Raw genomic sequence first — 12345 nt, 5'->3', positions numbered from 1 at the left:
CCGTGTGAAAGTTCGTGATCTGTTACTCGTCGCCGATTGTTATGTTTAGAATAACTCCACAGGACTGAGTACTCTGAACTTAAACTGATGTGACATTAGTCTCTTTAATAAAACTCCAGAGTGCCAAAGCAGCATGGCAGACAACCTTTTATGCTCGCTTGCATGAGGTGTGCATGTGACCCCTGAGTCTCCAACAGGTGCGCCCTCTGGTGGCAAGTCTTACACAGTTATAATGTTTACATGCATAACATGGTCGAGGTCGCTAATGTTGGTACATCTGTCCTCCCAGGCGATTTTCAGGATCTTACGAAGACATCGTTGGTGGTATTTCTCCAGCGACTTGAGGTGTCTGCTGTACATGGTTCATGTCTCTGAGCCATACAGGAGGGCAGGTATTGCTACAGCCCTGTAGACCATGAGCTTGGTGGCAGATCTGAGGGCCTGGTCTCCGAACACTCTTTTCCTCAGGCGGCCGAAGGCACCTGGAGGCGATGTTGAATCTTATCGTCAATGTCTGCTCTTGTTGATAAGAGGCTCCCAAGTTACGTAGTAAAACATCAATATAGATTACTTTATATTAATCGATTTCAAGCACTAAAACAAAAAATCAAAAAGGCAGCTCCCTCCAAGAGCTAGGAAGGTTAGCCAGTGAAATCCTGAGTCATACAGATCAGGACGGTCCCAAGCTTTACCTCCCCAACCTCTGTTCAATTAGCAGATCTCAGCCAAGGCTGCAATAACATTAATGAGGAAAAATTGGTCAGGAATCTTACTCCTGTTTGATATCCAAGGACCTCTGCTAGAAATGTTAATGCATGAACATTAGATGAGGACAGGATTGAACTTGGCCATGATGCCCTCAAATAAAGACTCATTCATGACCAATGGCCAATTGAGTGAGATACTGGAAGATAACCAGAAAGAAAGGGTGTAGTGTAATCTAATGCTAAGGGGAAGTACAATTGATTGTGCATGTTGTTTTAGTGTCTGGCAAAAGAGAAGGAGAAATAAAAGGGAAAGGTGGGAGAGAAAGAGGAAGAAAGGGAAATAATCAGAAACAATAGTAAGAAAATATCCAATCTCAAGCAGACTAAATGTATTCTAAGGGGGGGAAATTGCCCTTCAGAAAAAGGCCCATTAGCACCTCTAAAAGGCGGTAATGGGGCGATAAGACCTTTCCGACTGGGAGAAAGCGCCAGGGGTGACCCATCCGCAATTGCTCCGAGCCGGGGGTGGCAGAAACAGGTTTCCGCTGTGCCCAGTGTTTCTGCCCGGCGCTCCGACCCATTGACAGCTGTACAACAACCACTTACCACCCGGCAGCGACCCCTTTTCATCCCGTGGGCTAAGTTGCCACATGGGAGCACAGCAGCCACCTGTTGATGCCCCTGACAGCTTCGCAAGGTGGGAAGCTGCCAGTTGCTGGGGGTGTGGCTGCCCTTAAAGGGGAGGGTGCACTGCCACGGCCATTATTTTGTTTTAATTGACGGGCCAACTCCTAAGTTGGCACGACAATGGCAACCACTGGTTTGGCCAGGCCGCCAATAGGCAGCCCAGCACTTCCTGTTAGGTGCCAGGCCACTGGCCCGGCCGAACCCCTCCCTAGTGGCCCAGTGGGCTCCACGGATGCCTCACTAGGCCTGGCAGTGTCCCTCCCATTTAAGTGAAGGGCAGTGACATTGTGACATCACTGCTGCGCTGACCATGTCACTGATGGACACCGCCCCGCTCCCGACCCAATCCCACCTCCAATAGTGCCCCAAAGCACTGAGAGGTGATGTCAGAGTTAATGATCTGAATTTTCCGGCTCTTCCCTCCGACTCCCACCGGGTGCTAAATTTGCGGGTAATTCGAAGTGCCCTCACCAATTTCTCGCTGAGGGCAATTTTGGTCCTTAAGTGTTTTGGCTAAAAGAAGTTAACAGATTTGTTTGTTTATGATAGAGCTAGGAGTGCCTGTTTACTTCCTTAATTAACTAATAAAGTAAATGTTCTCTTTTTCCCTCTTTAAAAACATTTTTGCAAGATACAGAAGAGAAAACAAGGCAAGATACAGAACAAAATGAGAATGATGACCAGCACACCTTCAGCAAGAACAATGAAGATAGCGTTGAGAAGCCAAACCTGATAACAGCAGATGATAACTCTAATAAAGGACACGATGAACAGTCCTCGGAAATAAACACTTCTCCATCTAAGGCACTTGTCAACCAGCCTTCCCAGCATTCAACAGGCCGACCAGCCCCCAGTAGTCCTACTCTGCAAAAACATCTTCACACCGTCAGCTGTGATTCTGCTATTTGGGAAAATGATTCCAACCGAGCAGAGACTCTGATTCAACAGAGACCACCATGGAATGGTAATTCCCATTCACTGATTAGGTAGTCATATTTAGAAAAAGTACACCAATTATCAATCAGGGTAGAGTTAGACATGGATGCTTTTTCAATGATGGGGATCAATGATTGGTTCCTGACAGCCTCAATTAGGCACAAGGCCAAAGGTACAAGAGTTTAACATAGGATGTTTAAATCCATGACACAATTACATATTTACTAAATTTTCCCTGCTTGCGTCAGATGATGCATTACTATGTATGGAGTAGGCAACAATTCCCAGAAATAACAGGATATGAGAGATGGTTGAATTCATGCATTACTGAGTATTTTAACACAGAAAACAAATAGAGATGTAGTTTTCCGGGAATGGCTATGGTAATATTGATATAGTATTTGCTATTTGTCAGTCAGATTGTGGAAGCAGCATGACATACAATTTCCCACAACATTGTCAAAGGTCATAAATAATGTGATTCGGCAATTTATGTGTACTTTCTCTAATTTAGTTTGCCAATATTTAGTTTGCTCACATTGGAGATGCTAAAATCAAATTGGGTGATTTTTTAGCTGACATTCTCAATTCTGTCTGCAAGTATGATCCTGAACTTGTGATTCATGACTTTAACTGTCCAACCTATTCCTATTCTGACCTTTCCATCATTGGCCTCCTACACTGTACTCCTATTCTTGCCTGCTACTCCCATCCATCATCTAGTTCATTTCAATTTTTTATGAAGGTGCGTGTGTCCAGGCCAGTTTTGGGTGGGCGGGTAGTGGTGTGAGCTAGAAATTCAGCCAGAGATGAGGCCTGGGCTATTTTAACTCCCAGGCCCCATTTAAATCCCGCCGGCCAACTTTCCACCAGGATGTCAGTGAGAAGAGTGGAAAATCACATCCTGTGAGCCCCCACTCACACCAGGTAGGGGTCAGGATCAGTTACCGATGATGTCCTGTGGGGATTTGCGATTGGGAAGGATGAGACGAGTCTATGGCAGGGAGGCCCGAGCTGTCCTTGTGGAGTCTGGAGGAACACTCCAGCTCTTCCTGGCCCTGCAAGGAAAGTGGAAAGCCTTACTTGTTTGGGTCTTTTCTGGCCCTGGATCCTCATTTCCACTGTCTTTACCTGGCAGGTAAGCCACTGCAGCTTCCCACTCAGGACGCCGAGTTAAAATTGCAGTTGGGTCCCAATAATGTCATCAGGACCCAATATGCATATGTAAAAAAAGGACCCTGCCAGCTTTGGGTGGGTGTCCTTGCTCTCTGGTCTGTTGACCAGGTTAAAATTGGGAACAGTCAACTCTTGGTAACTCCAGGGTGGGTGATTATAACTGACCACCCATCAGGCAGGTAGGAGTAAAATTGCCCCGTGTGTGTATGTGTAACTTACCATGCCTTTCACTGCTTTATACCGCTATTTTCAAGCCTTTTATTCTTTTAATACATTTTTATTTCCTCAATGAGTTGATCTTTGTATATTAAAAAAGATAAAGACGCATTTAGAAAGAACCACTCATAACTTCAAGCTGTCCCAAAGTGCTTTGCATTCAATGAAGTACTTTTTTAAAAATGTAGTCACGGTTATAATTTAGGAAACACGGCAGCCAATTTGGCACAACAAGCTCCCATAAACAACAAAAAAATAAATCACCAAATCATCTGTTTTAGGTATTGGTTGAGAGATAAACACTGGTTAGGAAACCAGGGAAAATCCCCTACTCTTCTTTGAATTGTGCCATGGGATATTTAACATCCACCTGAGAGGGCAGATGAGCCTTGGTTTAACATCTCATTCGAAAGGAGAGACTTCTGACAGTGCAGCACTCTCTCAGAACTGCAATGAAGTGTCAGCCTGGATAATATGGTCAAATCTCTGGAGTGGGGTTTGAACCCACAATCTTCTGACTTAACAAGTGTGCATTTTCTTCATCTATTTCCAGCTTTTTTAAAAAGCCTATTTGCAACCTACTTCTCTGTGACAGAAGCCAGTGGACCTGACTCTTGACTTTCACCTGTTTTTGTCTTGTAAAGAAAGGAGCTTGCTCATCTTCCATTTCTCGTGTTTTTTTCAGATGCTGACAGACTTGCTGTGAATTTCAGCATTTTCTGTTTTTAGTTAAGATTCCAGTGTTCGCCTTTTTTTTCATTTTATCGGCACAAATTATAAACCTCCCTTCGAGAATAATATTAGAGTAGTCAGTCTGAGGTGAAGGAAAGAGCTGCTGCAATGAAAAGCAGGTTCAAAATGAGGTGCCAGATATTTATATGACGAGTAAATGAGTGTGAGGTTATTTTCAAAAATGAAGTTGAAATTACTATGAAGTTTAGACAATTTATCCTATTTATGTTTAAAATTGGATTAGTAGATGGATTCAGCCTGAGGCCCAGAATTGGACAACGGTGAATAAAGTGGTACTTAAAAATGGTTATGTTGACAACTTGCATATTGACTCGAAAAGACCATTGAATTTTGTTCGTGTTTTGCCTTTAATTGCTGGATTCCGAAGGTCCGTCAGTAATTATTGAGGCCGGTCACAATGCCTACAGAGGATAAGCAATCACGTCACTTTTGCTTTGCAACATTTTTTTCCATAATGTGTCAGATGGTGTTGTTTTCAAACTGGAAAGATGCCACAGAGAACAAAAATTAAATAATTAAAACTAAAGAGGAGAGTTTAAGATCAGGTATCAGTGGGCAATGTTATGTTCCCAGGTAACATGCCATGTTGCTCCCGACAAAGCTGTGTTCAGCTGTTGGAAACAGATTGGTATTAATTTGCAGGTAAGAACTAAGACTCTATATTCCTAATATTGTTTAATACTTTACCAGTAACAGTCTTTATCACAACATAAAAATATTCAACAGCAGGAAAAGATCTTTCCACCCGACAAACCTAACCCCATATTTCTCAATCCCTTCTCTCTCAAAGAATTCATCTAATTGACTGTTAAGCCCATTTATTGGGAAATTTGATTTAAGCCAAAAAGGGGCACAGGGATCGCGATGACATATCTGCCTGCGCCCATTGAAAGGAGTTCACGCAATATGTAAAATTCGTTCTGCTGATTGCTTTACATGAATGGAGCACACAGCCCAGTGCTGAAGGAGTTGCTGACAGGCTGTGCACTCAGCAAGGGGCCGATGTTCATGGTAGGCTAGTTTTACTTAAAGCTAGCCTGCGCCTCTTAAAGGCGGTCTACACCGCTTAAAGGTGAGCTGCCTTCTGGTGGGGAAAAATAATAAAACTGCTTCAGCACAAATCCAAACGGCACGCAAGATCTTGGATGCAGCACTCGAGGCCTTTGTGCAGGGTTAAACACTCAAAGGGAGTTCCTCTGCCCACAGGGCCCCCAGAAAGAAAGATATGGGACCAGATCACTGACAAAGGTCACTGCCAGCACTGTCGTTCCCAGAACCTGGTTCCGGTGCTCAAATAAGTTTAATGCCCTCAGACAAGGTCAGTGGGTGTGTCTTCAAAAGCTGTCTCCTACCAACTGCACCACGAGCCTCACACTCTACTTAATGCACGAACCCCCATCACTCACCTATCAACAGTCTCTACCAGGGCCAGCACACCTTAACCGGCAGGGGACAGGCTCGCCTGCAGCATCACACCTCCTTGGAGGAAATTGTGCTGGCCATTCTTGGCATGGACATGGCCGAGACCGTGGCCAGTGGCAGAGCTGAAAGAATACAAGATGCTGGTATCCTCATAGGGTGAGACCACACCTTGAATATTGTTTGCAGTTTTTATTGTGTATCTGTAAAGCATGCACTTCCATGTTCCGCCACCAGGGAGTGCATCTCCTGAAGTCCCAAGGGATCCCAGCATCCCTTGGGAGCACTGTATATAAGCCGGCCCCTAAGGCCTGTTCCTCACTCTGGAGTGTCGTAATAAAGACTGAAGTCACTGTTATTTTAACCTCCCTGTGTGCAGTCTCATCTGTGTTAGGAACACAACAACTGGCGACGAGTATACGAATCCAACGCAAAGATGCAGCAAATTGTGGGCATCCTGGAGAAGTTCGCAGAGGGTGAGGACTGGGAAGCCTATGTCAAATGGCTAGACCAGTACCTAGTAGCCAATGAGCTGGATGGAGAAGGAAGGGCTGCAAAAAGGAGAGCGATCCTCCTCACGGTCTGCAGGGCACCAACCTACAGCCTCATGAAGAATCTTCTGGCTCTGGTGAAACCCACAGATAAGTCATATGAGGAGCTGTGTACACTGGTTCGGGAGCATCTTAACCCGAGGGAGAGCATGCTGATGGTGAGGTATTGGTTCTACATGAGCCAGCGCTCTGAAGGTCAGGAAGTGGCGAGCTATGTCGTCGAGCTAAGGCGACTTGCAGGACAATGTGAGTTTGATGGCTACCTGGAGCAAATGCTCAGAGACTTTTTTGTACTGGGCATTGGTCACTAGACCATCCTACGAAAACTTTTGACTGTAAAGACACCGACCCTCAGGAAAGGCATTGCGATAGCACAGGCGTTTATGTCCACCAGTGATAACACCAAACAAATCTCTCAGCACACAAGTGCTAGCAATGTTCATAAATTAATTGGAACTATATTTGTGAGCAGAAATGTACAGGGCAGAAAACACGAGTCTGCAACTGCCAGCAGGCCTCAGGTGACTCAGATGACTCAGAGTCCGCAACAAAGGATGAATGCAAGGCAATTCATACCTTGTTGTCGTTGTGGAGGCTCCCATTCATGCCGCTTCAAAGGGTATGTTTGCAAGAGCTGTGGAACAATGGGGCACCTCCAAAGAGCTTGCAGCTCGCAAAACCTGCTAACCACCACGTGGCAGAGGAAGATCGGTCCATGGTGGATCAAAGCAATTTCGAGCCTCAGAGAGAGGAGGCAGATGCTGAAATACACGAGGTGCACACAGTTGCGATGAAATGTCCACCTATAATGCTAAATGTAAAATTGAATGGCTTACCCATAGCCATGGAACTGGACGCTGGCGCTAGCCAATCCAATCCATCATGAGTAAAAAGATGTTTGAGAGACTGTGGTGCAACAAGGCACTCAGACCAGCCCTGAGCCCTATCCACACGAAACTGAGAACGTACACCAAAGAGCTTATCACTGTCCTGGGCAGCACCATGGTCAAGGTCACCTACAACGGCATGGTGCACGAACTGCCTCTCTGGATTGTCCCGGGCGATGGCCCCACACTGCTTAGAAGGAGCTCGCTGGGCAAAATCTGCTGGAACTGGGATGACATCCGAGCGCTATCACATGTCGATAAGGCCTCATGTACCCAGGTTCTTAACAAATTTCCTTCCCTTTTTGAGCCTGGCATTGTAAGCTTTTTCGGGGTGAAAGTGCGGATCCACTTGGTCCCAGAGGCACGACCCATTCACCACAAGGCGCGAGCGGTATCTCACATCATGAGGGAGAGAGTGGAAATCAAGCTGGACAGTCTGCAATGCGAGGGCATCATCTCCCCAGTGGAATTCAGCGAGTGGGCCAGCCCGATTGTTCCAGTACTCAAAAGTGATGGCACAGTCAGGATTTGTGGCGATTATAAAAGTAACTATTCATCGTTTCTCGCTACAGGACCAATACCCGCTACCTAAGACAAATCTATTTGCGATGCTGGCACGAGGCAAGACGTTCACCAAGCTCGACCTGACTTCGGCCTACATGACGCAGGAGCTTTGGAGTCTTCGAAGGGCCTCACCTGCATCAACACGCACAAGGGCTGTTCATCTACAACAGATGTCCGTTTGGAATTCGGTCGGCTGCAGCGATCTTCCAGAGAAACATGGAGAGCCTACTCAAGTCGGTACCACTCACGGTGGTTTTTCAGGATGATATATTGGTCATGGGTTGGGACACCGTCGAGCACCTACAAAACCTGGAGGAGGTCCTCCAGCGACTGGATCGTGTAGGGCAGCAGCTGAAGAGGTCGAAATGCATCTTCATGGCAACAGAAGTGGAGTTTTGGGGGAGAAAGATCGCAGCGGACGGCATTCGGCCTACAGATGCCAAGACAGAGGCTATCAGGAACGCGCCCAGGCCACAGAACATCACGGAGCTGTGGTCATTCCTGGGACTCCTCAACTATTTTGGTAACTTCCTACTGGGGTTAAACACCCTTTTAGAGCCCCTACATTTGTTATTGTGTAAAGGTGAGAACTGGGTATGGGAAAAAAACCAAGTAATTGCTTTTGAGAAAGCCAGAAACATTTTATGCTCCAACAAGCTGCTTGTATTGTATAACCCGTGTAAAAGACTTGTGCTAGCATGTGATGCGTCGTCATACGGAGTCGGATGTGTATTACAACAAGCTAACGTTGCGGGGAAGTTGCAACCTGTCGCCTATGCCTCCAGGAGCTTGTCTAAGGCCGAGAGGGCCTATAGCATGATTGAGAAAGAGACATTAGCATATGTGTTCGGGGTAAAGAAAATGCATCAGTACCTGTTTGGCCTCAAATTTGAGCTGGAAACCGATCACAAGCCCCTGTTCGCTGAAATCAAGGGGATAAATACTAGTGCCTCAGCCCGCATACAAAGGTGGGCACTCGTGCTATCAGTGTATAACTATACGATCTGCCACAGGCCAGGCACCGAGAACTGTGGGGATGTTCTCAGTCGGTTACCATTGCCCACTACAGGGGTGGAAATGGCGCAGCCTGCAAACTTGTTGATGGTGGCACAGCCCGCAGACTTGTTGATGGTCATGGATGTGTTTGAAAATGATAAATCACCTGTCACGGCCCACCAGATTAGGGCTTGGACCAGCCAAGATCCTCTGCTGTCCCTAGTAAAAAACTGTGTACTGCATGGGAGCTGGGCCAGCATCCCTGTTGAAATACAAGAGCTAATCAAGCCGTTCCAGCGGCGAAAGGACGAGCTGTCCATTCAGGCAGACTGCCTGTTGTGGGGTAACCGCGTAGTGCTACCCAAAAATGGCAGGGAGACGTTCATTTCGGATCTCCACAGCACACACCCGGGTATAGTAATGATGAAAGCGATAGTCAGATCCCACACGTGGTGGCCCGGTATCGACTCTGACTTAGAGTCCTGTGTACGGCAATGCAGCGTGTGTGCTCAGTTGAGCAACGCACCCAGAGAGGCACCACTAAGTTTGTGGTCCTGGCCCTCCAGACCATGGTCAATGATCCATGTCGACTATGTGGGCCCGTTTCTTGGTAAAATGTTCCTGGTGGTGGTGGATGCTTTTTCAAAATGGATTGAATGTGAAATAATGTCGGGAAGCATCGCCACCGCCACCATTGAAAACCTGAGGGCCATGTTTGCCACCCACGGCCTGCCTGACATACTGGTCAGTGACAACGGGCCATGTTTCACCAGTGCTGAATTTAAAGAATTCATGACCCGCAATGGGATCAAACATGTCACCTCGGCCCCGCTTAAACCAGCCTCCAATGGGCAGGCAGAGCAGGCAGTGCAAACAATCAAACAGAGCCTCAAACGAGTCACAGAAGGCTCACTCCAAACCCACCTGTCCTGAGTACAGCTCAGCTACTGCACGAGATCCCACTCACTCACAGGGGGGCCCCCGGCTGAGCTACTCGTGAAAAGGACACTTAAAAACCAGACTCTCGCTGGTTCACCCCAACCTGCATGATCAGTTAGAGAGCAGGCGGCAGCAACAAAATGTAAACGATGTTCACGCCACTGTGTCACGGGAAATTGATCTGAATGACCCTGTGTATGTGCTAAACTATGGAGATGGTCCCAAGTGGATCGCGGGCACGGTGATAGCTAAAGAGGGGAGTAGGGTGTTTGTAGTCAAACTAGACAATGGACAAATTTGCAGAAAGCACCTGGATCAAACGAGGCTGCGGTTCACAGACTGCCCTGAACAACCCATAGCAGACACGACCTTTTTCGAGCCCACAACACACACCCAAAGGATCAACGACACCACCCCGGACCAGGAAATTGAACCCATCATGCCCAACAGCCCAACAAGGCCAGGCTCACCCAGCAGCCCTGCAGAGCCAACAACACGCCAGCCCAGCGAGGGCACAGCCAACACATCAGAACAGACATTTGTACAGAGGCAGTCCACCAGGGAAAGAAAGGCTCCTGACTGCCTCACCTTGTAAATAGTTTGCATTTTGACTTTGGTGGGGGGAGAGATGTTGTGTATCTGTAAAGCATGCACTCCCATGTTCCGCCACCAGAGAGTGCATCCCCTGAAATCCCAAGGGATCCCAGCATCCCTTGGGAGCACCATATATAAGCCGGCCCCCAAGGCTTGTTCCTCACTCTGGAGTGTCTTAATAAAGACTGAGGTCACTTTTACTTTAACCTCCCTGTGTTAAGAACACAACAGTTTTAGTCTCCTAATCTGAGGAAGGACATTCTTGCTATTGAGGGAGTGCAGCGAAGGTTCACCAGACTGATTCCCGGGATGGCATATGAAGAAACACTGGATTGACTATGCTTATATTCATTGGAATTTAGAAGAATAAGAGGGGATCTCATAGAAGCATATAAAATTCTGACAGGATTGGACAGGTTAGATGCAAGAAGAATGTTCCCGATGTTCGGGAAGTCCAGAACCAGGGGTCACAGTCTAAGGATAAGGGGTAAGCTATATAGGACCGAGATGAAGAGAAACTTTTTCACCCAGAGAATTGTGAACCTATGGAATTCTCTACCACAGAAAGTTGTTGAGTCCAGTTCATTGGATATATTCAAAAGGGAATTAGATGTGGCCCTTAAGGCTAAACGGATCAGAGGGTATGGAGAGAAGGCTGGAGTGGGGTACTGAAGTTGCATGATCAGCCATGATCATATTGAATGGTGGTGCAGGCTCAAAGGGCCGAATGGCCTGCTCCTGCACCTATTTTCTATGTTTCTATATGTTATCCTCTTTCTCACATCCCACTTCCCCCTCATCCTGCAATCCATTCTGATTTACAAGCTGCACATGGTGTAAGAATGCACCTCTTGCTTTACCCCCTGCCCCTCACCACAAACCTACCCTTGTGCCTTCTTCATTTCAGACACAATAGATATCCAGCCTAGCCAGCCAGTGACTGAACAAGAGGGAGAAGAGAGTGAAGAAGAAGAAATAATACTGTCACTCGATTTCACACTCTCTGCCACAGCTCTTAAATGTCGTTCTGCAAGGCCATCAGCAGTGTCCCCCATTGAAACACAGCAGCCTTCCACCAGTCATGCTGCAGCCATTGGGGTAGCATTTTGTCGGAGCACTAGGATAAGCCAAAGTACACACAAGACAGTCACTAAGGGAATGCACAAGGGTGATTAGTTGATTTTTTGATGTCATACTGGATGCATATATAGATAAAGTTGGATTGAAAAGTTTACTTAGTGCTGGCTTTTATTTCAGTATTGTGGCCAAGAGGAGGCTGCGATGGTCAGTAACAGAGGAAAGGTAAGGTGTGGGACAAATGAATGGGTAATTGGGGTTGTGGTCATTGGTGCTGCAGGCGGGTGATTCAATCCTGGATATCTCGGCCAGAAAGAGACTGTCTGGGTTGCCTCCTTCCTTGTGGCTTCCTCCTTCTCCAGCTTCTTCATTCTCCTCTTCTGCTTCCTCCTTTTCTGCTACATTCTTTCACTTCTTCCACTTCCTCCTCATCCGCTTCCATCTCTCTCTGCGGGCAGCTTGTTGACTCTGCTCCATCTCTGTATTATGCTGCAGCCCAAGAGGGACTGCAACTAGAACCCCAGGACTAAGAGCAAATGGTGTTCTCAGAGGCCTTCCTTTAAGAGCCAAAGCCTTGCAAATGTCCAGCAGCACTCCCTGCATACTTTAACAACTTTTTAAATGTCACACACCAAGCCACTGCTCAAATTAACTGTACAGGAACCAGTACAAAAACAAAAATCAAAACCTGCCTCAAAGTTGCGTGTGTCCCTTTAAGTAGCACTGGTAGGGTGTCCATCATGCAGCTGAATGCATATTCAGATGTGTATGCTTTGACGATGGCATACATTCAAGTGGCAAAGTCCAAAATAGCAGGTCGTACATCAAATCAGTGTTGCACTG

At 46.8% G+C, this 12345-nt stretch overlaps 1 protein-coding gene across 1 annotated transcript in view; it reads left to right on the top strand.

Annotated features, from left to right (window-relative positions):
• LOC139259888 (dual specificity calcium/calmodulin-dependent 3',5'-cyclic nucleotide phosphodiesterase 1A-like) overlaps positions 1 to 12345 on the top strand; it is a 157757-nt gene that overhangs the window by 121970 nt on the left and 23442 nt on the right. The window contains exon 12 of the mRNA XM_070875813.1: positions 2032 to 2358. Within this exon, the coding sequence (XP_070731914.1) occupies positions 2032 to 2358 (327 nt within the window). The remainder of the gene's footprint in view (positions 1 to 2031; positions 2359 to 12345) is intronic.

This window comes from Pristiophorus japonicus, chromosome 3 (genome assembly GCF_044704955.1).
Source record: "Pristiophorus japonicus isolate sPriJap1 chromosome 3, sPriJap1.hap1, whole genome shotgun sequence".
Classification (NCBI taxonomy): domain Eukaryota; kingdom Metazoa; phylum Chordata; class Chondrichthyes; family Pristiophoridae; genus Pristiophorus; species Pristiophorus japonicus.
The sequence above is the reverse complement of the archived record's forward strand: the minus strand, read 5'-3'. Positions and strand labels throughout refer to the sequence as shown.